Source organism: Sceloporus occidentalis, unplaced genomic scaffold, assembly GCF_023333645.1.
Source record: "Sceloporus occidentalis isolate IW3139 unplaced genomic scaffold, rSceOcc1.0.p SCAF_38, whole genome shotgun sequence".
Lineage (NCBI taxonomy): Eukaryota > Metazoa > Chordata > Lepidosauria > Squamata > Phrynosomatidae > Sceloporus > Sceloporus occidentalis.
Window position 1 is genome coordinate 4,095,029 of NW_028317018.1, and position 24,816 is coordinate 4,119,844.

The following is a 24,816-nucleotide window of genomic DNA, read 5'->3' on the forward strand; positions in this document are numbered from 1 at the left end:
ATATAAATAAAAGATAATAATAATCATAATTATAATAATTCTCCCCTCCATTCCTCCCTCCCCCTTCCTCCCTATCTGTAATTAACCACCAGGACCCATGTAAGGGCCGTGTCTGGGTAGGGGTGACTTTTTATGCCCTAGTGTTGCCCTAGGCCTAGTCCGGGAATCAGCCCTGTGGCTATAGAGCGTGATGAAATCCTCATTATTTATGCTTTGGCTTGGGTGCTTTTAAATAGTGTTTGCTGGGTTTTTGCAGGTGGTTGGCACTTGAAGCAATATGTGGTTTACTGCTAAATCTTAAATGGTAAGGATGAACTAGGACTAAATTTAGCTCAGACTATTGTCCTAAATAGGCTCATGTCTTTTTATCTATAAACCCCCCAAACCACCACATATTAACCCATCCATGACTTTCCTAAGGTCAGTGAGAGAGGCACTGAAATTGCTAAAAAAATATTTAAAACAAACTGTTTATTACAACCCTTCAGACCCCCAAATATGTCATAATACAATCTACCTCCAGTTTTAAACACATGGTACATTTCCCTTTGATTTTTTTTCTAAACATATATTTTGTGAACCAAGAGAAATATAGCTAGTGAGTCATAGGTTTTATGCTATTAAGGATGAATAAAGGAGAATGAAATGCTTCATACAAGAATTGATGGAATGCTAGTTGCTGTCATGGTACAGAGGGAAATGCATTCTATTTTGGTCTCATGTAATCCTCTCTGTACCATTACCGATAGAGATTTTCAGTATTCAAGTTAAATCTCCAATCCTATCAGCTTTTAGTTACTTTAATTATAATTATTACAATAGACAACTATTATTTTATAATCCATTTTATGCTACCTTTTTGCATGAACATGACTAGAAAATTTTTGAGGATGGTACCTTTTGTCACTGCATCTGCTACTTGCCTCGGAACGCTGGCCTATCAATCAATTTTGTAATAAAGTGGAATGGAAATGCACTGGAAAGTGACAGCTGTTGTCTGCATATAACATTTAAACAAAAAATGCAAAGGCGTATAAACAGATCTAATTAAGTTAGTGGTCAACTCCTAATGAAAAAGGATGGCACGCTAAGTTAATTAACATACAATTATTTAGTAAGACACATGCTATCATTTCTGAATTATATAGGGTCAATGGCATGTATGTTTATAAGCGACAATGCTGGCAAATTAACGAAACAGACAAAGGAAAGAAAAGCAGATAATAAAACATTGAAGAATTAAGAAAAAAATGCTGCAGAAAAGAATGTTATACTAATCATAAATTGTTTTGAAATGTCATAAACATACTTATGTTTTTCTGTTGCTGAGTAGATATGTTTGCGAGTGCTACCAGTAGCTTGTCAGATCTCTAGACCAAATTATTTTCTCTTTAACAAACCAATGGAATGCAAATAATGACAGAAAAAAAGATAGTAATATTTTTAAAGAACATTTTCTAATCTTAAAACAACCAGCAAAAACATTCTAATGGTTTTCAACAGTGAATGCCCCACAACTAGATTGTTGTACCTCAATCTTTTTTTTTTCTATGAAACATAATATTATTGGGTGTTATGCATAAAAATGTATTCCGATGTTCATTTATAATTCTGGTCTTACACAATGGTAAGCAATAGAATGGTCCAATGATACTAGAAGTTGTACCAGAATCATGTTGAACATAACCCCAAAATATATTTTTTGTCAATATATTGTGTCCACTTTTCCACCTGCTGTAAAACCATAATTTGACTTTGACCTTAACCTATGTCAGGATAAACATGCGCCTATCCCATTCAAGGTTATATTCCCCCGGAGTAACAACTGCCCCTTCTATTGAAAGGTAATCTTTACTGCATTTCCCCCAACCCAGTTACCCAAGCTTCCAGAAAAGCAAATATTTTTAATAATCTAACACTTGAGACAGGAAATCCTATGTTTATAATAGATTATCAGATAAAAGCCCATGCTAGACAAACTATGTCACTATAAGGATTATTCTCAGCACCTTTAACCCCTTCATTCCCCTATAGACGCACCGGGACGTCCAAAAAACGCCTATTAAGAAACCCCTATGGACGTCCCGGTACTTCCAGCCCTTCGTGCAGCGTCAGGGACACATCCCTGCCGCTGCATGGGAGACCAGGCTGTCGTTTGACAGCCTGGACTCCCCACTGACAGCAGAAGCCGGCATTGCCGGCTTTCTGCTGTCCGATCTCCTGTAACAGCTTCCGGCATGAAAGCCGGTAAGCTGTTACACTGTAAACTGCCTGATCGCGCAGTTTCAAACGCGCGATCGGGCATTCCCTTCCGGGTTGCGTCACTGCTGACGTAACCTGGAAGGTCATCGGAGGACAGGATATCCCCTGCGGGGATATCCTGCCCTCCGATGAGGCACAGAGACGCTGCGATCTCTATGCAGGTCGGTGAGGACCTACATAGAGATCACAGTGTGATCGGTGCAGGGGGATCGCGGGGAGGGGAGTGAGAAACCATGTCTCTCACTCCCCCTCCCGTCCTGAAAATAATACAAAAAAAAATTATAATGTGAGCTGCGATGTCATTGTGACATCACTGGCATGTTCAGGAGGTCCCTAAGAGGACCTCTAACCATTTCTGTGTTAAAAAAATATATAAAAAATACAAAAAAAATGTAAAAAAATGAAAATAAATTTTTTAAAAAAAATATATAAAAAAAGATAAAAAAAATATTAAAACAACTTACTTCCCATTGCCCTAGCATAACATCTAGCCAGTATAACCCTCCTGCCCCCGTTCACAACCCCCAAACCCGTTAAGCCATAGGCATAAAAAGTATACAAAATTGTACACCTTATAGTATGCTCCCTGGTGCTGGGAAAGTCTGGAAAATCTATATAAATTAGGTATTTCTGAAATCAGGACACCTGAATTGATAAACTTGGAGGGGATTTTCCATCACTTTAGCTAATTTTGTGAGGATTCAGAGGGAAAATGTAAAAAAAATTTGGGTTTTTTTCTAATCTTCGCTAGTTTTTACTAAATTTCTCATTCTAAATTTTCAGCTAATCATCCAACTATGGTATCAAACCATCAAAATTGCTCCGGGCTTTGAGGTACCAAAAACCCCTGGGATTGAAGGGGTTAATACAGTGTTACACTTTCACTAAACTTACTCATATGTGGATGAGACACTTAGATAAATAGATAGATTGATAGAGTATTATTCTTATTGCATTTGTTAGCAGCATAGGACCATGTAATGATCTGATTTTACACTTGAAATGCTATAATTTCCTCTTTTGAGGATAGTTTAATAGAAAGCACCGACAGGGTAGAGCTGATAACCTGCCATCTCTGTGCCTTGCGATCCTGATCTAGAAGAAATAGTAAATCTGTCCCATCTTTAATATTATTTTCAACTAATGACAGGTACCCCAGGGGTAAGCTCCCAATGGAACTACAAAGCGTGTTGCTCAAAGTAGCACTCATGTGTGTGCTTCTCATTAGCTTTTAAAGAGGCAATACCTGCTTCATACTTCAAAGGGGAACACACATCCAAGTCCAATTGATGGGTGTATACTTCCTTAACCTTAAAAAACCTCACTGTCCTTGTAGCCCTTGCCCATGCATGAGCTATCAATAGACTCAGGACAAGACAAGATTTTTTGTCTTGCCATGACCACAAGTTTGCCTTATCTTATTGTATTGCTGCCTTTGGACCTTGAACTGTGTACCAGACCTCTGTTTGATATTGACCTTTGTTCTTGCCTTATCTTTCCCGATGCCTTGAGTACTGCTCCACTATACTTGACCTCAGCCTGCTTTGACTATGATCCTGTTATTCCTGTGCTGTGTACCAGGTTATGCCAACTCTGCATTGCAGATCCTTATCCTAACATCTATACCTGGCATGACAGTTATCAGTAGGTCACAAGTTCTCATAAAAAGTCTTGTCATAGCCCTGCCTCTGAACCACACCGCTATTGACTTCCTCCAAAACGAATGTGTCCCTCTTTGGGCATTTCAAATGCAGGGTGCATAATACTCTCTCAAATGCTCCATCAGTTGTGATAAACCAATAATAACTATATCATTCTAAAAATCTATTAATTCCACTTCCCTTCATCTACCTTTACCACCATTAATGCATATGTGTGTAATGTATGTGGGTATATTAGGTTGAGTATATGTGTACATGTGTGGGTGTCTGGGTATGTTAGCATGAGTGTCTTGGTGTGTCTGTTAGTGTGTGCATGTGTCAGTGTGAATATCTGGGTGTGTAGGTGTATGTGTCTGGGTATGTGTGTTAGTGTCCCTTTATAGAACAAATTATCTTTGCCCCAAGGTGATACCTCTCCACACTACAGGGATTTTCTCTTCTACTCAGAATTTTTTAGTTGCAAAAATGGCACTGGTAGGCTATTTGGGGACAATATGGAACAGGCAGGTTGTTTGGAGTACTGGCAAGCTGTCACTCACAGCTTTCGTGAGTGGGTGATAGTTGTAACCCCTGATGGCAGTCCTGCCCCTGCCGTTGGGTGCTGGGATATATCTTCATACCAAGGTGCTCTCTACCAACGGGGTTCACAGGATGCAAGGGCAAAGAGAGGTTTGTGGCAGTAGGTGAGCAGAGGTTCACTGGACTGTGGTGGCTGTTGATTGGGGCCCAAAATACAGCTGCAGCAGACTGCTATGGTAAGCCTGGGCTAAGGGCAGCATCCTTATCTGTCCCCATTATAGAGTGCCCTAACCTGAATAGTAATCTGGCATAAATACAATGCAATGGTTTATTGGTTTAAGTGGTGTATGACACACACATAAATATCATACAGGGTGCACATTTAAACAAATGTGTACCTTTCATCATTCCAGAAGGAGTGTAAACCATTCATTTTCTTTTTTAACTAGTGTTTGCTAAACTTATTTGTTTTGCCTATAACATTTGTTTTAAACATCTACTTTCTTCAGTACACCTGGGTCCAATTTAGAATTCTTTGTTTAATAGAAATACCCTGTGCCACACAGAGAAATTAATGTAGAATAAAATAAGCCCAGTACAGGATGGTTTCTAGAAATTAATTTGACTCCTCTTCCCTTGAAACCTGTATGAAATACAGCTACCAGCACTAAAAGGTCTAGGTTACATTTTAGGTAAGATTTCTTCACAAGTTTATGTAAGCCATCACAACAATTGCATACATAATTAAAATCCCAGAAGGGCTGATATACACAAATCTTACTGCATTGCAAATTAAGAAGGATCTGTTCTTCCTGATCCACACATAATACTAAAAATAATACTGAGCGTCTCAGAAGCAAAATAACAATGGCGATTTTTTGTGTAGATGCTACTCACACCTATAACTGCTTGACCCAGATCTACACCAAGAATACCAATTCTTAAGATAAAAATAGACATATGATATGTTAACCCAAGGGAAAATAAAGCCTTTAGCCAAAGGTGATACCTTTTATTTGTCAAACATAGAAAAACATGTAATGCTACACAGGCTTTCTGAAGCTCTGACGTCAGTAGATTGAATAAAGAGAATACTCCTAATGAAGCTTATGTAACTATATATATATATTTTGTGTTGGTCCAAATAAAGGATTTCAACTTTTACTAAAGACTCAAGTCTCCAGAAATAAAGTCTGCTACAAGGAAATCACTTCTTGTGGGCAATTACACTTCACTGAAGGACAAGTAGAATAGCAATACAGTTGATAAGAGTAATAGAGACACTTAGGAAGTATTTTGCAGCATGCAAAATAATTTACTGTTTAGTAATTGCAATTTATTAAAATTTTTCCTTACTCTTTGATGAGTAGGATATTTAACCCACACTCGCTCTAGTAGAGCATTTGCTGAGGATCCAAATGTAGTTTAAAACATCTTATTAAGCTATTAAGGCATTTAAAAGTTTGGTATTTTTTACTAAATGCTTTCCCACATAAACAAATACATAGCTTGGGATTGCAATGTGAAACAAATATGAAATTTGTAGCTTTAGCTGTTGGTTAAAAGCTATACAATGCAGAGGATTTAGAAACAACAGCGGGAAAACAAATTTACAAAATTGTGTTAGCAAACTAAAATGGTTTTACCTCCATCACCAGACCCAGATCCTCCTTCTGAAATACAAAAAGACAGAATGCAAGGTTTAGGTAAACATCAAAGAGCCATGCAGTGTAAAAATCATGATCAAATGTGTGTTTGTTGTTCATAATACATTATAGAGCAATAGGGCAAATGTAGGATTGTTTAACCTTAAATAATACATCTGTTTGGCTGCATTTTTAGCTGCTATAAAATATGTCCAAGGGTAATGTCAGACATAAAAGATGCAGTCAGAACGAGTAACCTTGATGGAAAGCAACATGTTAGTGTTTTGTCACTGGAAGATATTTCAATTTAAATCATTCTGTTACTTACAAAATAATGTGGGAATATTTAGAAATAGTCAAACACAGAAAAAGAGTATTACGAACAGAAATCACTGACTTGCAATGCATTACAAGAAGATTCATGCTGAGACTCTGCAACATATCTATAAGTAATTAGAACAAGAAACACATTATGTTTCTTTGCAGATTGTAAGAGAAATGTTACTTCAAGATACACCTTTAATTCATATGATAGCCGAGTGTAACCTTTAAAGGGATATGCCAGTGTCCCAAAGAGCCCCCTAAACAAACAATGAATATGAAAGTACTTTCAAATGCACTATACAAAGAAAAAAAAAAAAAAGAAAAGCTTAGAGAAAAGCTGCAGAGCTGCAGTGTTCTACCTCCTCCATGTCAAAGCATTCCGCTCCACTGATTGGCCAATCTGTGGCAGGACAGCACTTGCAACGGCATATTATAAGATAAACTACTCCAAGGGTTGAGCAGTTAATAAAACACCAGAACAGGATATTCAGATATTCTTTGTTTGTTACATTGTTTTTGAATATTTTTCGTGGTTGTACATAGTTACAGGCTGTGCAGTGGAAACATTGAAAGCAGCCTTTTGTTGGCTGAGATAACCATGTTGTTTTTATCTATGAAGGATAGATTTACTAGCATATCACCAACATTTTTGGTTTATTTGGTAGTACTTTATGCAGTTAGTTGTCAGACCTTAGAATCTCTCAATGTTTGTTGAAGATGGAACTTACCAGAGGCCATGCGTTATGGTATGTGCCTACAATTCGTATGGTATTGTCATGCTACTTGAGAGTCGTAGTCTGAGCTAATAAGCTTGTCCTTTTTTACGTTTAGAGCACTCTCTAGTAGGCTTGTTTGAGCCACTTATTAGGGTATCCATTTTTCCCTGTGTTATTTAAGAGTTTTTGCCATAACAAAATCCTTTACATGATAAACAGTTGTGTCTGAGGCATAGATATTAGTCCACTGGAATACCTCTTTTGAATTGTTCGAGGATTCCAAGAGACTATTTGTGGCTGTTTCCTTACAGAATAATGTTGTTGTTACTTCTGCGTCCTTTAGAACCGTGAGGTCTAAAACGACTAATTCATCTAAATCAATAACTGAGCTTAACCCTATAGTGTTCTTATTAAGGGTTCTAACAAAATCTTCAAGCATTTATTTTGAACTATCCCAAATTAACAGGATGTCGACAGTATATTTAATCCACTTGGTTATGTATTTGGTATAGTTGCCATTTCCGGTGTAACACTTATGGCTTCCCACCAGCCTAAATATAGGTTGGCACAGCAAGTCCCCATAGCTGTGCCTCTTCATTGTAGGTAAAAAAAAAATATGATTGAGTATAAATTGTCCCAATTTAAGCCAAATGGGAATGTGTTTATGGTGTTGAGGTGTTTTTTTTTGTAGAAAGTTTGACACCCCTGCATAGCTTGTCTGTAATTGACTTGATGCCTTAAAGTATGGGACGGCCTGGCGGCTTGTTGATATTTTTATGAACCTTGATCAGACAGTATAGCGTTGCAGTTGTGGGGTTCTTGGGCATGATATACCTTAATTCTTTTGCAGAAATAGTCTTATTCAATAGGGCATTAGTGAGCAGTATATGCAGCTCTTTAGGGTGTTAAATTGTGGGATTGCCCTTCCAAAGTTTATACCCTATTTCTAGACTAAGGATGCATATACACATTTCAATGTAATCCAGTTTGTTCATGAGTACCAAATTCCCCCCCCCTTTATCCGACTGTTTTATAATTAGCTCTTCATATTCGCTCAATTCTTTGAGCGTATGACATTAATTTTTTGTTAAATTCAATAGTGATTCAATTTTAGACAATTGTTCTAAGTCATGTGTCACAAGATTCACAAAGTGTTCTTTCTTAAGTCTCAGTAATCAATGGGGTGAAGGTACTTTTTTGGACTAAGTTGCGTATGGGCATTTTGTATTGAATGTTTGACTCTTTTCTTCCAATTCCAAGAGGATCTTGAGAGTTTTATATTCTTCCACATTCAATCACAATAGTTAGGCTTCCGTAAGTTTCTTATTTTAAAAAATGTAAAGCTAGTAAAGCTAGCTTTCTCCCAAACAGATTCAGATTTTTAGCCCATGTAAAGCAATCAAATCTGGTCTCAATACAAACAAAAACCTTTTGGACAAAATTCTATGGTGATGATCATTTAATTGAATTCTTGATAAATTAATGTTTGTATATATATATATATATATATATATATATGTAAAGGGTTGTTGCTTTAAAAAATGTACCCTGTGTTTTAATATACTTTTTTGCCTACAATTGTTACACTTGTACATAGTTTGACTAGTTGAACTGGAGGTTGCTGTATCACTGTTATCTGAAATGCTAGAATAATCAAAAGTGGATTCAGAATCCTCGCCTGAATTGGGATCTTATTAAATGAGCGTTTTTTTATTTTTATTTCTTTTAAATATATTATTTGTTTTGAAATCATTCTGGTCCCTCTGAAATTTCTTTTGTTTGTGATTTTTTATGGAGCAGTTATATCTATCCAAATTTTTAATTAGAGCACTTTCCATATCAGATACTTTTACAATTACTGTCAGGGTCTGTCAGGGAACTGGGTCCATACGGACGACTGTAATGACCCAGCGCGCCCAAAGATGGAGTTCAGGAGTTCAGTATGCAGTAGCGGAGTCTCAGGACATGGCCTGGTGCGGGACAAACGGCACTCACCCCGGTGTTGAGCATCTAGGGTTGTGCAGCCAGATACCAGCGCCCTAATATAGCAGCGGATATAAACCAGAATGAAGGTAAATCCTGCAGGCACCCTGGAACAGGCATGAGACATAGCACAAGACTCGTGCGGGATGCTGCAGGCTGGGAGTGTGGAAGCTAAGCAGAGAATATGGCTGAAACATAACAAGCAAGGGATAGGGAGACCAGGCAAGAAACATAAGAGACAGACAAACATGAATACAGGAACTAGCCTAGAACTATGAGATAACAATTGGAGATTCCGTCACATCATATGGCCATAGTATGCTTAGCCCACCACTACGCCAAAGTACTCCAATGACGGTGGGTCCTAACGCTAATCCCTGCTGACAGTGGTACGAAACAAACCAAACATGTAATCCAAACACATAGCACTGAGACATACCTTAGACTGAAGACTGAGACAAACAGAACACACGGGTGGGGCACACCTTATAAAGGAAACAAAGCTGAAGCAAAGAGCTGAAGCAGAAGCAAGGAATGGAAGATCAGAACAGAGCAACAGGAAATCCAGGAATGGATCGAAGTAAAAGAGGGAAACTGAAACAAGACAGGTATGCAGCTCCGCAGCCTGGGTAGGATCATGACAGGGTCCTACCTCACTCCCCCGTCGGCAGCACAGGTCTCCACCCGATGGTGGAGTTGCGGGACACCCGGGACTTCGTCCGCGCACCACGCGGTCGCGGCCTACTGCGGCCTACGGTAGGCCGCATCCCCGGACTCACGAGAAACGCCACACGTGGAGTGATGGCGGGGAGGCGTGGCCGGCGCCTCCAATAATGAATTACTCCTGGTCAGGGGCGGGACGAGTAGTGATTGACAGTCACTACTCCATTGTACATACTGAGGAGGGGAGGGGTCTCTGTTATTGGTGGGGAGGAGCTGATTTCTAGAGGGCTATTTAAACCCACAGCTTCTAGGCCTCATTACTTGATTGTTCAAGTCTCTACCTACCTGTTTGCTGATACCCATGTTGAACCTGTATGCTGTTACCTCTTTATTGGATTTACTGGATTTTTGACCTCGGCTTGTTTATGGACATTGATATACTTCTCCTACCCTTGATCTCGGCTTGCTTAATGGACTTTGCTACACTTCACCTACCCTTGACCTCAGGATTGCTACACGGTACAGTTTATGCCTTTTCCTATTCTGTGGAATAAACTTGCTGATATTCCTGATATCGCCTGTTTGACTCTATTGCATATCTGGTGTCTCACTGCGCTATGCTCCAAACCCTGCATACCCTACAATTACCCTCATACATTACAGACACGAGGGATGCTCTTAATGCCTTAAACAATTCAACAGCTAAGGACACATGATTTTTAGTAAGCGTTGATGTGGTAGTGCTTTACAGTAACATCCCCCATGATCAGGGTATATCGGGAATGTCATATTGTAAATGTCAGTCTGTTTGTATGTTCAGCTATAGGATATGCTACGTGGTTTTTGCTAAGCAACTCAAAGATGTCTCCAGGAGCCCACACCTGCTTATCTCTGGCTTCTGAAATACATTTTATTTTCTCCTTATTATTGAAAATGCTGCTAGAACTAAAAAAAAAAAAAAAAAAATGTACAGTCATATCTATGGCTTGAAAGCTTCTGGTAGATATTATAATAAACCTTACCTAAATTTAGTTTTTATTTACGGTAACATTACTTTTTTTCTCTAGTTGAATCATGGATGGTGGATTATTTCAGACATTAATCCTTGTTATCAAGGCTGCAGGGTTCTCTAGCACATGAGAACATCAGTTCTACTGATGCAACACAACAATATGCCAGTTTAATTAGTAATTAATTTATTATCTAAATGTCACTAAGAGATGATATATTTACTTGTTAAAAATATGTGAGTTTTAGACAAATTCATGGGGGTTTTACATGGAACAGTAACTCAGTGAAAAACTATTTGGTTCTCGTTCAGACATGAATGTTATTTGCGCTACGGAATCTGGAAAAAGTGTGAATGAGACTACCCTATCATTTCCATTCGCTTTGGTTCAAGATATTATGTTATGCTAGGAAAGTAAAAATGAAGAAGGCAGACTATCCGACCCAAAAAAACCTCAACCTTCCCAATAATTAAGATATGTACAGTTGGATATACTATTCCCAACACTGGTCTCTACAATACTACTTGTTTGGAATACTATGATTTTAAATACCAAATATTAATATTTCATTGTGATATAGTAAAACAGAAGTAATACATAAATTTAGACAACACAAAATAGTGTATAATGTGTTCACTGAAAAGTGAGTTTTGAAAACTGAGAAATGCTTTAATTACATAGAATTGTGTTTAACAAAAGAACTAACATGAGATTCTAACAGTAAACTAATCAATAAGGTAGCATGTACAGTAGTGCTAAATTATAAAAGATCTCTTCTGCTATAAACCATACTTTTTATTGCAAGGACATTGAATGAAGGTTTTGATAAAAAGATGATATTTAATATATTTAAAATAGGAATGGATAAAATATTGGTTAGAAATATTTGCATAACAAATTAACATTGCTGGGGAATCCAAAGTTCCAAAGTTAAGAGAAAAGCTACTAAAATGGTTCATGGTTAACAGGGTAAAACATACCAGGAAAAGTTAAAGGATCTAAACGTATATAGCTTGGAAGAAAGACATAACAAGGGGGGATATGATAAACATTTAAATACTTAAATGGAATCAACATGATAAAGGCGCAGAGATTATTTAAAAGACGATATACTACTACAACAAGAGGACATAGTCTAAAGGGGCAAAAGGTTTAAAAGTAATATCAGGAAGTGGATAGAATATCCTTCCAGCATATGTGGTAAATGGTAATACACAGGAGGAGGCATAAGGCAAAGCTTGATATAAAAAAAAGCCAGGGACTAAGGAAAGTATTCAGAGGTTGAGCAAACTAGATGGGCCGAATGGTTCTTACCCGCCGTCACTTTTTATGTTTCTATGTATATGTATATACTGTGTATATATGTTTATGGTGTTAGAGTAGCTGTGTGTATGTATGTATGTATGTATGTATGTGTTAATGTAAAGATGCCCTGAGTATCATGCCCCCAACTCCTATACCCAACCCCAATCATCTCCCCCATCATCATATTCCTCCCTTCCATAATTTCCATCCCCTACCATTATCACCACATATTGCAGTACACTCATCCCCTCCATCTTCATGCTCCTTAAAATTACTTATTAATATCTCTATACCCATCCTTTTTTCTACATCATTTTAACTCCTTAAGGACCCGGCTCATTTTTCGTTTTGTACCCTGTGGGACCGAGGCTGTTTGACACTTTTGTGGTGCTTGTGTTCAGCTGTAATTTTCTCCTCACCCATTTAGTGTACCCACATAAGTTATATATTGTTTTTTTCAGGACAAGATGGGCTTTCTTCAGATACCATTATTTTGATCGTATCATCTTATTTACTATAAAAAAAATAAAAAAAACATGGTGAAAAATTGAAAAAAAACCACATTTTATGACTTTTATTTGAAAAATCTTTTACTCACCTAAAAAAGCAAGTAAAAAAACTAGCTAAATAGATTCTACTACTTGTCCTGAGTTTAGAAATACCCAATGTTTTTATGTTTTTTTGCTGTTTTTTTGTAAGTTATAGGGCAATAAGTACAAGCAGCGTTTTATGATTTCCAAATCTTTTTTAACAAATCTGGTCAGTCTGCCTCCATCTCCTCTTTGGAATATCTTTGAAGCGGGTTAACTCAATTTAACCCATTCAAACCATATATTTTTGAAAACTAGACACCCCAGGGTATTCCAAATGCTGTTATTTTAACCCTTTCCATGCACCAATTATAGAACTACACTTTGTCAAACTTTGTAATAGTAATTTTTCTTATTTTTTTTTTCACACAAATTGTACTTTAGTTATAGATATACAGGTCCTGGTATATGTCACTGTCAAACAACACCCCAATGTGTGTTCAGGAACATCTCCTGAGTGCAGTGATACCCGACATGCATGGGTTTGTCGGGTTGTTTGAGATTTAAAATGCCACATTTGGGAATGTGCGCTTTTTTTCTCCATTTTGGTCAGTCTGTACCTATGCCCTATCTTTGAGCTCGGCCACTCCAATTTACCCCATCAGCCATTTTTTTTATATATTAGACACCCCTTGGGTATTTGAAGTGCTTTTATTTTAACTCTTTGTTGAGATTTTTGAGAAATTTTAGCACTTGCTCAAAATAATAAACTTTATTTTTTTATTTTATTTTATTTTTTTAATACTTTTTTTATATTTTTTTTACACATTTTGCTGGTACTGGATGGTTCATCAAGTGACATCACTGCATAATTATTTTTAAATGTTAGCACATTTTTTTTTATTTTTTTTTCTATTTTTTATTTTTTTATTTTTTTTTTTAATATTTTACTAATCACATAGTGATTAGAAAGCTGGGTTCCATTGACTTGCTTGGTTGAATGCAGTACCTGTATTCAACCTGCAAGTGGAGCCAGAGTTCTCTAGAGGGTCTGGAGACCGTCTAGCGAACTCTTTCTTCTTTATTGTTTTTTTTCCCGGGCCGCCGCCATCTTGCTGATGGCGAAGATCACCGGCAGCTGCGGCTGTGACCGCTCTCCGGAGCGGTCACAGCCCATCCAAAGGTAAGTGTTTGGTGTCGCTGGATGCCTCCTGATCGAGGCATTCCAGCGACACCATTTAAGTTTAGGAGGCGATCGTTGATCGCCTCCTAAACGCTTTTAAAACGGGCGTCCGCTGCCATACAATGATGCCGATCTCGGCGTTACTGAATGCCTCGACATCGAGGCATTACAGTAACGCTGTTTAAGCGAAGAAAGCGATCGTTGATCACTTTCTAAGCTTATTTAATTTTTTGACGGTTCAGGACCGTCAAAGGTCATTTAGTGACCTTCTTGTCATGACGGTCCTGAACCGGCAAAGGTCGCGAAGGGGTTAATACTCTTCCCTTAGCATATCCCCATTAATATTCATACAATATTCAACAACAAGTTTCATTAATTCATACAATTTAACACAGGGTCATAACTAGAAACCACAGAGACACCAACTTCACGCAACATATCCCACAGTGCCACTTTTGTCCCCAAACAGCTGTGGGTGTCATCTTTGCCCCATGTACCTTGCCTGTGTCACCTTTGCCCCAACCAGCTTGTCTCTGCCATCAGGACCCTAAACAGCATGCCTGTGTCATCTTTGCACCCCAACAGCTTGTCAGTTCCCCATACAGCATGCCTGTGCCATCCTTGTCCTCAAACACTTTGTCAGTGCCCCCAAACAGCTTGTCAATGCACCTTTTCCCCAAACCTCTTGTAATGGCCCCAAACAGCCTGCCTGTTCTATCTTTGCCAAACAGTTTGTCAGTCCCCCCCCAAACAGCCTACACACCCATGCTCACACACAGAAAAACCTACAAAAGTCACATACATACTCATGCTCACATACACTTACACATTCATATTAAAAAACAAACGTATGCATGTATTCTAACATACATACATACATGCATACATACTCTCTCATACCTTTTCCACACCCATCAAATCTGCATTGACTGGAATATTCGCAGGGGGGGCAATTATTCGTGTAGCTGCGCACGAGGTGGGCAGCCCAATGGGAAACCTCCCAGTATCCCCATAGGCCAGTCCAGCCCTGGATCAAAAAGTGCACACCATGCACAGTCACAGTCCAAACAATCATCAAAAGCCTGTAGAAGAGCTATATTTTTAACAATGACTTTACATTTTAAAATGAAAGAGCCTCTATGTAAGTTTAATTAGATTAATAGACAATAAACAAGATGGATATCATTTGTTATTGCACCATATGCATATAAGAATAATACATTTGCATATGGTGCAGCATGTTGTCATTGTGTCAAATACAAAACCATTTTTTTCTGTAGTGCTAAACATTTGCAAGCAATATATTTTATTCACCTTTAGGAAGCATAGAAACGGATTATTTCTAATTAAACCTGGTAGTACATTTCTATAGTTCATCAGCGTGCTTCTTTTACAAACTACATCCACATCTAAAAATCCATGACTAGTCCTTAAAGTCCATAAAAGACAATATTTTTGTTGTTTGCTATTTTATTCATATGTTTGTTAAAATAGGAATTTATTTCAAGGTAGGACTTTCTTTTGTTATCACTTGAATATCCATTGTTCATCATTTAGTATTAACTATATATTTAAAATAGAGAAAGAAAAACACTGTATTGGTAATAAAGTATTTATGGTACAAGTTAGGTTAAAAAAAAAAAAGCCACAATTTGTGTTCACCAAAATCTCCCCATGTAAAGTAACATACCACATACACATTTTCTATGTTTTGGAGGGCCAAATGCTCCTTTAAATATAATACAATTATTTTTAAACTTTTCAGGCTGGGGACAGAAAAGTGATTTCTATTGGGAGAGGGCACCTTCTTTTTACACTTTATACATTGTAAAAATGCTTACTTCCTATTTATTTTACGACTGGGGACCCCTTTAAGGTCTTTAGAGACCATAGAAATCTATCTTGAAGTGAGTTGGTCTCACTTATGATGTCATGATCACATGATCCAGGTAATTATTTATTTCATTGGGTCTTCTAACTATTTAAAAATATGTATTTTTATTTTTCCTGTTGTTTATATTTCATCAGTTCAGAGCCACATTATCCCCATGTTCCACACAATAACTGGGATGTAATATTACATCCTAGTAGTCATTTTGACAATAGGCTTTAATAGTATATCCTAAAAATGACATGAATGAGTAAAAATAAAATAATTCAGAAGACTAAGTCAGAAAATAGATAAACTGTAGGGTAAAAAGGGGTCAGAAAATCTTTAGAAAGCAGATACATAGTCAAAAAAGGAGAAAAAGGAGGGACAGGCAAAACAGGAAAAGAAAAGTATGGTAAGAGCTTATGCACAGGGAATAAGGAAGCTGAAGGTTATAAACAATATGGAGAAAAAGAAAAGCGTTAATAGGGAAGCTTGAGTGGTAAGGCAAAAAAATGAGAGAAAGAGTAAAATAAGGTAGATGTTTGCCTCCAACCTATCATTTTTGTTACATGTAGGGTGACACCATTTCATTTTAATCAAAAGGAAACGGGAAAACTTGTGTATTATAGATCATAGAATCACTGATGTGGTGTTTGGGTCACAAATTAGGTTCAATCTAGAAGTCTGTAACAATCATACTTTCGCTACTAATTGTCCAAATGAAGTTAAGTGAATTTTACATTTATCATAATGTTATTTAATACAAAGTATTAGACAGATGTCTCAGGGAATTATCTCCTTTGTGTGATGAAGTAGACAGTAATATTAATGATGATTACATCAGCCAAGAGATTTCACTCATCATATGTTGTTTCTATAGATAGTAGCCTGGTCAGCACATTTTCCAATGAGTTTTACCACCATTCTCTCTTTTATGTTAACCTTTCGATTCCCATTTCCCTGAAGAGTTATTTCTGCTTACTGCAATCTTTTTTTTAAATGTTTTTTCTTAATCTAAAAACAAAGCGAAAATGTCTATGCATTATTCCAATAAATAGTAACAACAGGTTTACTCTAATGGGAAAATTACAAGTACAAAACAACAAAATCTGTTTCTTGTTGAAAAACTTGACAAACAGCCATGGGCGTAGGAACCCCTAAAAATCTGGGGGGACAGCATTTTCCCCCATCAGATCCCCACTTTCTCACACTATCTACCCCCTCTCCCCCCTCTCACACTTTCTTACTATCTACCCCCCTCCCTACCCTCCCTTCTCACACTATCTACCCTCTCCCTACCCCCCTTCTCACTAGCTACCCTCTCCCTACCCTCCCTTCTCACTAACTACCCTCTCCCTACCCCCCCTTCTCACTAGCTACCCTCTCCCTACCCCCCCTTCTCACTGTCTACCCCAGGGGTGTCCAAGTTTTTTCTGCAGTGGGCCACTTCATCAGAATTGTATACGTGCATGGGCCGCACTCATTTTTCACTGTGAGAAAATATGGCCTTTAATAAAATATGCAGATTAAAATAAAGTAAATTACACAAAACGTTTACTTTTCCTCTCACTGATTTCTGGGCCTAGAAAGTTTTGTGACTACAAATTCAGGACTCAGGATAATTAAAAATGACATAGTTCTATTTATTCTAGGGATGCACCAAAATGAAAATTCCGGACCAAAACATTCACGGTTCACTTAGCCAAAACCGAAAATGACCCCCCACCTTTAAAAATAATAATACAAACTCACATTTTTAATAAAAGTAGGTAACACACCACAATTGGACAAAAAAAAATAGCAATATGACTTGGCATGATAGGAGTGTGATTGCTAGCAGCAATCACACTCCTATCATACCCAGGCAGCCAGTACATGCTGGTACAGGGTGGCTATAAGTGATGTGCAGACCCCATACTGCTGGCAGCATCAATACACAAGGGGGGCAGCTAGCTATGTTTCAGCATGTACTGGCTGACTTGGCATGAGAGGAGCACTCACAGTCCCATCATGCCTAGGTTCCAGCACTTACACATCCAACCAGTAAATGCTGTAACCTAGGCATGATGGGACTGTGATTGCTGTTAGCAATCACACTCCTATCATGCCAAGTCAGCCAGTACATGCTGGTACAGGGTGGCTGTAAGTGATGTGCAGACCCCATACTGCTGGCAGCATCAATACACAAGGGGGGCAGCTAGCTAGGTTTCAGCATGTACTGGCTGACTTGGCATGATAGGAGTGTGATTGCTAACAGCAATCACAGTCCCATCATGCCTAGGTTCCAGCACTTACACATCCAACCAGTAAATGCTGTAACCTAGGCATGATGGGACTGTGATTGTTGTTAGCAATCACACTCCTATCATGCCAAGTAAGCCAGTACATGCTGGTACACGGTGGCTGTAAGTGATGTGCAGACCCCATACTGCTGGCAGCATCAATACACAAGGGGGGCAGCTAGCTATGTTTCAGCATGTACTGGCTGACTTGGCATGATAGGAGTGTGACTGCTAACATCAATCACAGTCCCATCATGCCTAGGTTCCAGCACTTACACATCCATGCTATAACACACACTCATTCATTCATTCATATACTCATTCATTCACAGATTCATTCCCTCAATCACGCATACTCATTCAAACACCCACCCCACCCCCTTACCTGCACTGCAGCTCCTCGATGCCGCTCACAGGCTTCAGCAGAGGGCGCGGCCTCCCTCTGCGTTCTCTGGTACTGCACAGAGGAAGCAGGATGTGGTGTAATGTCACGTGAACTCTGCTGGGTTCCGGTTCCTCTGTGCAGTACAGAAGACCCTCCCACAGGTAAGTAGCAGGGCAGCCAGGGCAACCGATCTTATGCGGTCCGCACCTCGAGGTCTCGCGGGCCGCATTTGCGGCGTTCCTATTGGGGGGGTTCCTACGGCCCTGGGGGGGATTTCTTAATTATCGGTCCTCCCCGCATGAGTTACTGGGGGGGATCTGTCCCCCTCGTCCCCCCCGGTTCCTACGCCCATGCAAACAGCACAATTTGGGAACCAGTGAATGCTTAACAATTTTTTTGAATTATAACCATTTCTGCAGGTATGGTATTTAAGAACTTTTGTTGGCACTATATTTTATCTAAAAATAAGGTCCCTCATTTTCTGGTTTATGAACATATATATATATATATATATATATATATAGTCACACAATATATAACTCAAGGTTAATATGATAAGTGGTTTATATATTTAGTGCCTAGAGGATACAGTCATTACACCTTTCTTAATGGGGCAGTAATATTGAGTAAGCTGGATTCAGATTTAATTTTCTACCAATACAACGCTCAGTCTTAATGTTTCCTCTTATATACTTTTATTTCAAATCTATCTATTTTTAACATTCTGAAGCATCTTCGCAATTCCTATATATCAAAGCACCAGGGGCACCTTGGCCCTGCCTTTCAGCTGGTCAGTAAGCTCAATGGACCAGCTACTAAAGTCTCAGTCAATTATGAACGCGTTAAATAATATATCATTTGAATTTCTCACGCTTTGTGAGGGGAGAAACAAATTCTTATTGTAGTTTTTGGGGTGTTTTTCTTGTAATTTGGCATAAAGCCACTTAGGTGTATGGAATAACAAGGATGTTAGGTAACATTTACACCATCCCTGGAACATTTATGGTTTAGATTGTCATGCTAATGGGTCACTTGGCTGGGTTTGCCCACTAAGATAAAGGTTGCTAGAATTTTGTCCTAGCAAAATTTGCCTCCTTTAGTGGCTTATAGTGTTTTGAGGGATTTGGGAGAGACCACACTCAGCATCCATTGAGGGTCTTGTTCTAAATTACACAGTGCAATTCACACTATTAATGGTAATAGGTAACATTCAGACCATGACTGTAAACTTTATGTTTATTGTTTCATTTGTTATGTTAATGAGTCATTTGGCTGCTCTTTCCCTCTAGGTTGAAGGTCACCAGCCTTTCCCTGGTCATGACAATGATCCCAATTCTTGATGGCCAGCTTACCTAATAAACCATATTCTCCAATGAAACACGCACAGTATAATGATAACATGGATATTCTGTGTAAAGTAAACTCCTGACACATCCAAACATTACATTACCTTCACATTCTGTGTGGATTATCTAGCGTAGAATGTTAGCAAGTCAACAAAAAATTGGCATCTGTTTTTGATGTTAACATCTGAAGGAATAACACATACCTGTAACACATGATCCTTCTGATACCACAAGTATTTCACTTTGCTGTTTGCAGGCAGCACCTCTTAAATAGCATTCATTTCGGTATGTGACACCATTAGAGCCACAAACAGGGATGTAATCATGGGGGCACTGCAAGAAATATGAAAAAAAAAAATGATGTTAGACCATTCATGTATCCAGTTAAAAAAAACATTGTCACAAATGCAAACTATCTAATTTGCCCATAGATGTACAATTTATTTGTTTACCCTCAAGGGAAGTATTTCAGGTAAGTCGGTGAAGTAAGTGGACCAAAATTAGCCTCTTTTTCTTTAATAATATGTGGAATTAGTGATCACAAACTCCTTAATGTTTTTAGCAAGGCAAACTGATTTTTGCAAGGCACACAGAGATCATTACAACTGTCTTCCCTTTGGTTAAACACACATTAATTCCTTACAGAAAATCCTTATGTTTCAGAAACCACACAGAAATAAGACTCTGTAAAATAAGGCAGTCTAAAATAAATACAATAAGGCTGTTAATAAACCTGAATTAATCTAATAATTATCCTAAAGGAACATAATTTCCCCAAAAAATCAACAATAACCAAACAATCAAATATATTGATATATTGATGTACATGCCCATTATGAAGCAAGTGTACTTGGTTAGTTCTGTTATCTGTAGTCATTTAACACCGTTTTCTTCTGTATAATTGGGAAATGCTCTAGATCTGATATTATCAAACATAATTTACCAGTGCGCCATGCCATCCGTGAGTCTAGCTTTTGTTTTCCAACTTTCATAGAAAGTAAATGGTACACCTGAGATTATAGTCAAGGTTTGACAGCTGGGATGAATGATTATCTAACATTTTCAAGATTGCATTTTAACTTCTATTCTTTACCTCTTTTTGTTCTCAATTCACCTCCAATTCATTTGAGTTTGCTGGGGAATCTATAGTTTCTATGTGGTGCTGCACATACATACATACATACACTTTATGTGTATTGTACAAAATTGTGCCCGGTACTTATTAACAATGGTAATATTAATAGACATTAATTCTTTACAGGAAATTGATTTGTTTCTGACTATGGATGAAATCAATAAAAAGCAGTGGAGTGAAAAAAAAATATTGAAAAAACCTCAATGAAGAAGGGTGCTTGACTTCATTCTAAAATGACCAGGTTGAGACAGATTTAACTACTTATATCCTTTAACATCATTAAATAAAAAATCAGGGTCACTGGTATCTACAGAATTAGGACATAGCCAAGTTAAAGTAATATGTTTCCCCATCCCCCACTTCCATGCATTTATTAATTACAATGTAATCTTTAAACTCATAAACAGGTTTTTGCCCCTGCTTGACTTTAACCAAACTGTCTACCCAGCTGCAAAGGTTTGTGTTTGCAGGTAATGCTTCAATAAAATATTTCTAAGACATAATTATTTTCACGTCTCTCTCCAATGTCAGTAAGGTTTCCTAAAGAATATGTGCTCAGATCTTAAAATCAACATTTATATATATTTTTTTAAGTTATTTACATAAATACTTGGTAGATTAGTAATGTATAAAGCAAGCTAATAACAACACAACAATACAATTTATAAGTAGTTTCAATGGCTACTAAATGGCTTGATAAGCATGTTTACATAGGTTAATGGTCTGCACAATATTTTTTGTAAGCTGAGTTTTGACCTCTAAATTGTTTGAGGGTCTCTACTTTAGGTAGAATAACTATGATTATGGTTGTTCTTCTGGAAAGGTGATATATTAATGTCTTGATATGTAAAACCTTACAATTCAAAGAGGTATACTTTCTTTTTTGACACAGCTGTACATACCTACTGCGAGGACGGTGACAGTGATGGCCAGGGGACCCTCAGCCAACCCCTGGTTCCTGTTACACTGTGTAATTCCCAATTTATAGACAGCTATTTTTGTCTCCAAAATGATCACAAATAATCTACATGAATGACTGTGAAGACAATAGCAATTTATTCAGTGTAGCATCTGGGAATTAACACGCTCATTTTGAAGAATAGGTCTTATTACCATATACTAATGCCAGGAAGAAGGAATATCACTCTACAAAAAGATTTTATATTTGCTTATTTCAACTGGTTTCTTCGTTTCTCAATAGCACTGCATTTAAATTTTTTACATGACATTATTATTGTTTTATATAGCACCATCAGATTCCGAAACGCTGTACAAAGGGTAGACAGGACATAACAAATAGTATAAAATATAACAAGATGACATACAGAAACAACTGGTGAGGAGAGTCCTGCTCAAATAAGCTTACTATCTAGAGGACGTTAGGGTGTATTATAAAAGAGGTAAAAATGCGTTGTTAGGGATGGACCAACATTGGTCCAACCAAGACCAAATAGTAACATAGATTTGGAACAAACACAAAAATGTTTCAAACTAATTATCTGTTAAAATGCAACTGTTTGTGAAGTACCACATAACAATATGCAACTTGAGTGATTTCTGTAACAGGTTTAGATGCTGTTTAACAATTTGAATAAATCACAAAGAGAGAGACGGGGAAAAAGTCTAATTATTAGGTTAATCAAATTGCCTTTTTTCTTTTCAGAAAAATAATTCTAATTAATAATTAATATATACCAGGACTGTGTTCATGAGTAGGAAAAAGAAATGTTTTCTTCAAAAGTTCAATAGTTTGTAGTTTATAAAATATTCTTGCCAACTTTCATGTTTGTTGTTTGTTTGCTCTTTTATATACACCATAAATTTCAACCGAAAGCTCTCTATATATCATTGGCCGCTTCACGCACCAAGAGAACATTCACAGTATTCAACATTTCTTTCTTATATATGTGTTGCTCTCTGTAGCTTGCATATAATTAGATTTCTGATTTTGCCTTACATTTCAGGTGTATCAGCAAAGATAGTAGTAATAGTCATTATGTTTCAGATTTAGGTTTAAACATCATAAAATTAAACAGCCTCCTTTTTCATGGTCGTACAACAGAAAAACAATTGACTACCAATGGTTTAGAAACTCTGAAATTCTTTATGTAAAAGCTGCTCTGATTACACCCTATGAACCACCATCCAAGCACTGCAAAAAAAACATGTTCACTGCCTTGTATCAAAGATTTTGCATTATACCCAACTATATTACATTTCCAAGCACACTGATTACCACTCACAGAACCTGTTTGAACTGGCATCATTACTACTAGCATTCATCCCTTATGGCTCAAATCAGAAAATACCAAAAATACATTTTTCATATTTGGTTTATGTTTTTAGGTTCAGAAAATTTGAGTATGTTTTCTTAATTTAAATCTTAACTCTTTATAATCTGGAAGCAGCCCAGTGTTTACTAATTTAGCATAGTCATTTATGATACAAAACACACAAATACATCAAGTTCCACCTTGCTGATGACCTATCTGTAAAAAATAATAAAAAAACGTGAAAGTCCCATAAATATATCATATCGTTGCTTTTATTAGTGAAAAAGAAGGTACAGCAGTCAACGGATGTTACAATTACAACCTACTGGCTAAATGTCAGATAATTAGCTCAAGTTGTTCTTAGATGGATTATTTAACAAGATGAATACCTGAAGCTATAACTGCTATGAAAGCTCCAGGACAAACAACAAATTGAATACTTTAATGCTTGTGATCAAGAACAGTGTTTCCAAGACCTGCAAGTTAAAACAAGATTTTAATAAAATAGTCAGTGACTTGAATACTTCAATTAACCATTTGTGAATTTAATTGCGGTTATACATTCTTTTTTTAAGATTTTTATTTTTGGATCATCTTTTTTTAATAAGGCTGACTTGGGTAACTGACATAGTATGTCATGACATTGGTTTCAAATAGAGTTCAGCCTATGGTGAGAGGTGGTATATAGGAGCTGCTTGGTTGCGGGTGGACGGTCTCCATATCTCTATGCAATGCATTACTACAGAGAGAGTGAAATAATATATTATCCTGACCACGTGCGCCCATGGTACCACAGGCTTTGAGGCGGCATTTGGGAGTTTCTTTAATGTAGGTGGATGATCCTCGTATCTCTGTGCTCTACCACAGGCAGAGAAAGGATCTGGTCTACTGGTCTATTGTGTCCACGATACCATTTGCTTTATTATCTATTAGAAACATCAATATCTTGTGTTTCTTTGTTTCTCAAATATGTGGAATATTTTACCTAAGCATTGGTCACTGCATGTAAGCCAAATTTGAACACACTGTCCATTTCTCCCGAACACATACACATTTCACACGTAGCTGACCAAACATGTAGAATGCCCTCCATTAATATTGGCACCCTTGGTAAATATAAGAGAACAAAAAAAAGACAATAACATACACATGTAACCCCATGTTACACCATAAGAATATATAAATTATTATTATTATTATTATCTTTTATTTATATAGCGCCAACAATTTACGCAGCGCTTAATAAATGAAAATGTTTGTATGCTAATGTGACAAAAAAGTATAAAAATAAGTAAAAAACCTGTCAATGTATCAGACTCATCAATCTAAAATAAACCTCAAAAATAATAAAATAAAAAGATAGAAAGAAAAAAAAACAGTGTAGTATTTTGATATCCTTTTGGTTGTTATTAAGCATCAATTGAACTCACATGTAACCAAAGGTTAACAGGCACTTCAAAAGATCTTGTGTATTTCTTCACTATCTTGTGAAGACCTTAGAGACCACCAACAAATGCTCAAAAATTCATTAAGGCAAAAAACTAAAGAACATATATAGTGTAGTATTTTTTATAGAAACCTAGATTGTTGTTATGCATCAATTGCACTCACATGTAATCAGGGAATCAGCAGGTACTTTAAAAGATCTATTGCATATCTTCTTTATGGAAAAAATCTTGAGTTGGCTCCAAAAAAAGAAGAAAGGACTTCTCTCTATACG

General features: G+C 37.2%; 1 protein-coding gene across 1 annotated transcript in view; it reads right to left on the reverse strand.

Annotated features, from left to right (window-relative positions):
* LOC149290643 (tomoregulin-2-like) overlaps window positions 1–24,816 on the reverse strand; it is a 298,414-nt gene that overhangs the window by 250,560 nt on the left and 23,038 nt on the right. The window contains exons 3-4 of the mRNA XM_089488490.1: window positions 19,892–20,021; window positions 6,089–6,115 (exon numbers count right to left, since the gene is read on the reverse strand). Coding sequence (XP_089344616.1) covers window positions 6,089–6,115; window positions 19,892–20,021 — 157 coding nt within the window. The remainder of the gene's footprint in view (window positions 1–6,088; window positions 6,116–19,891; window positions 20,022–24,816) is intronic.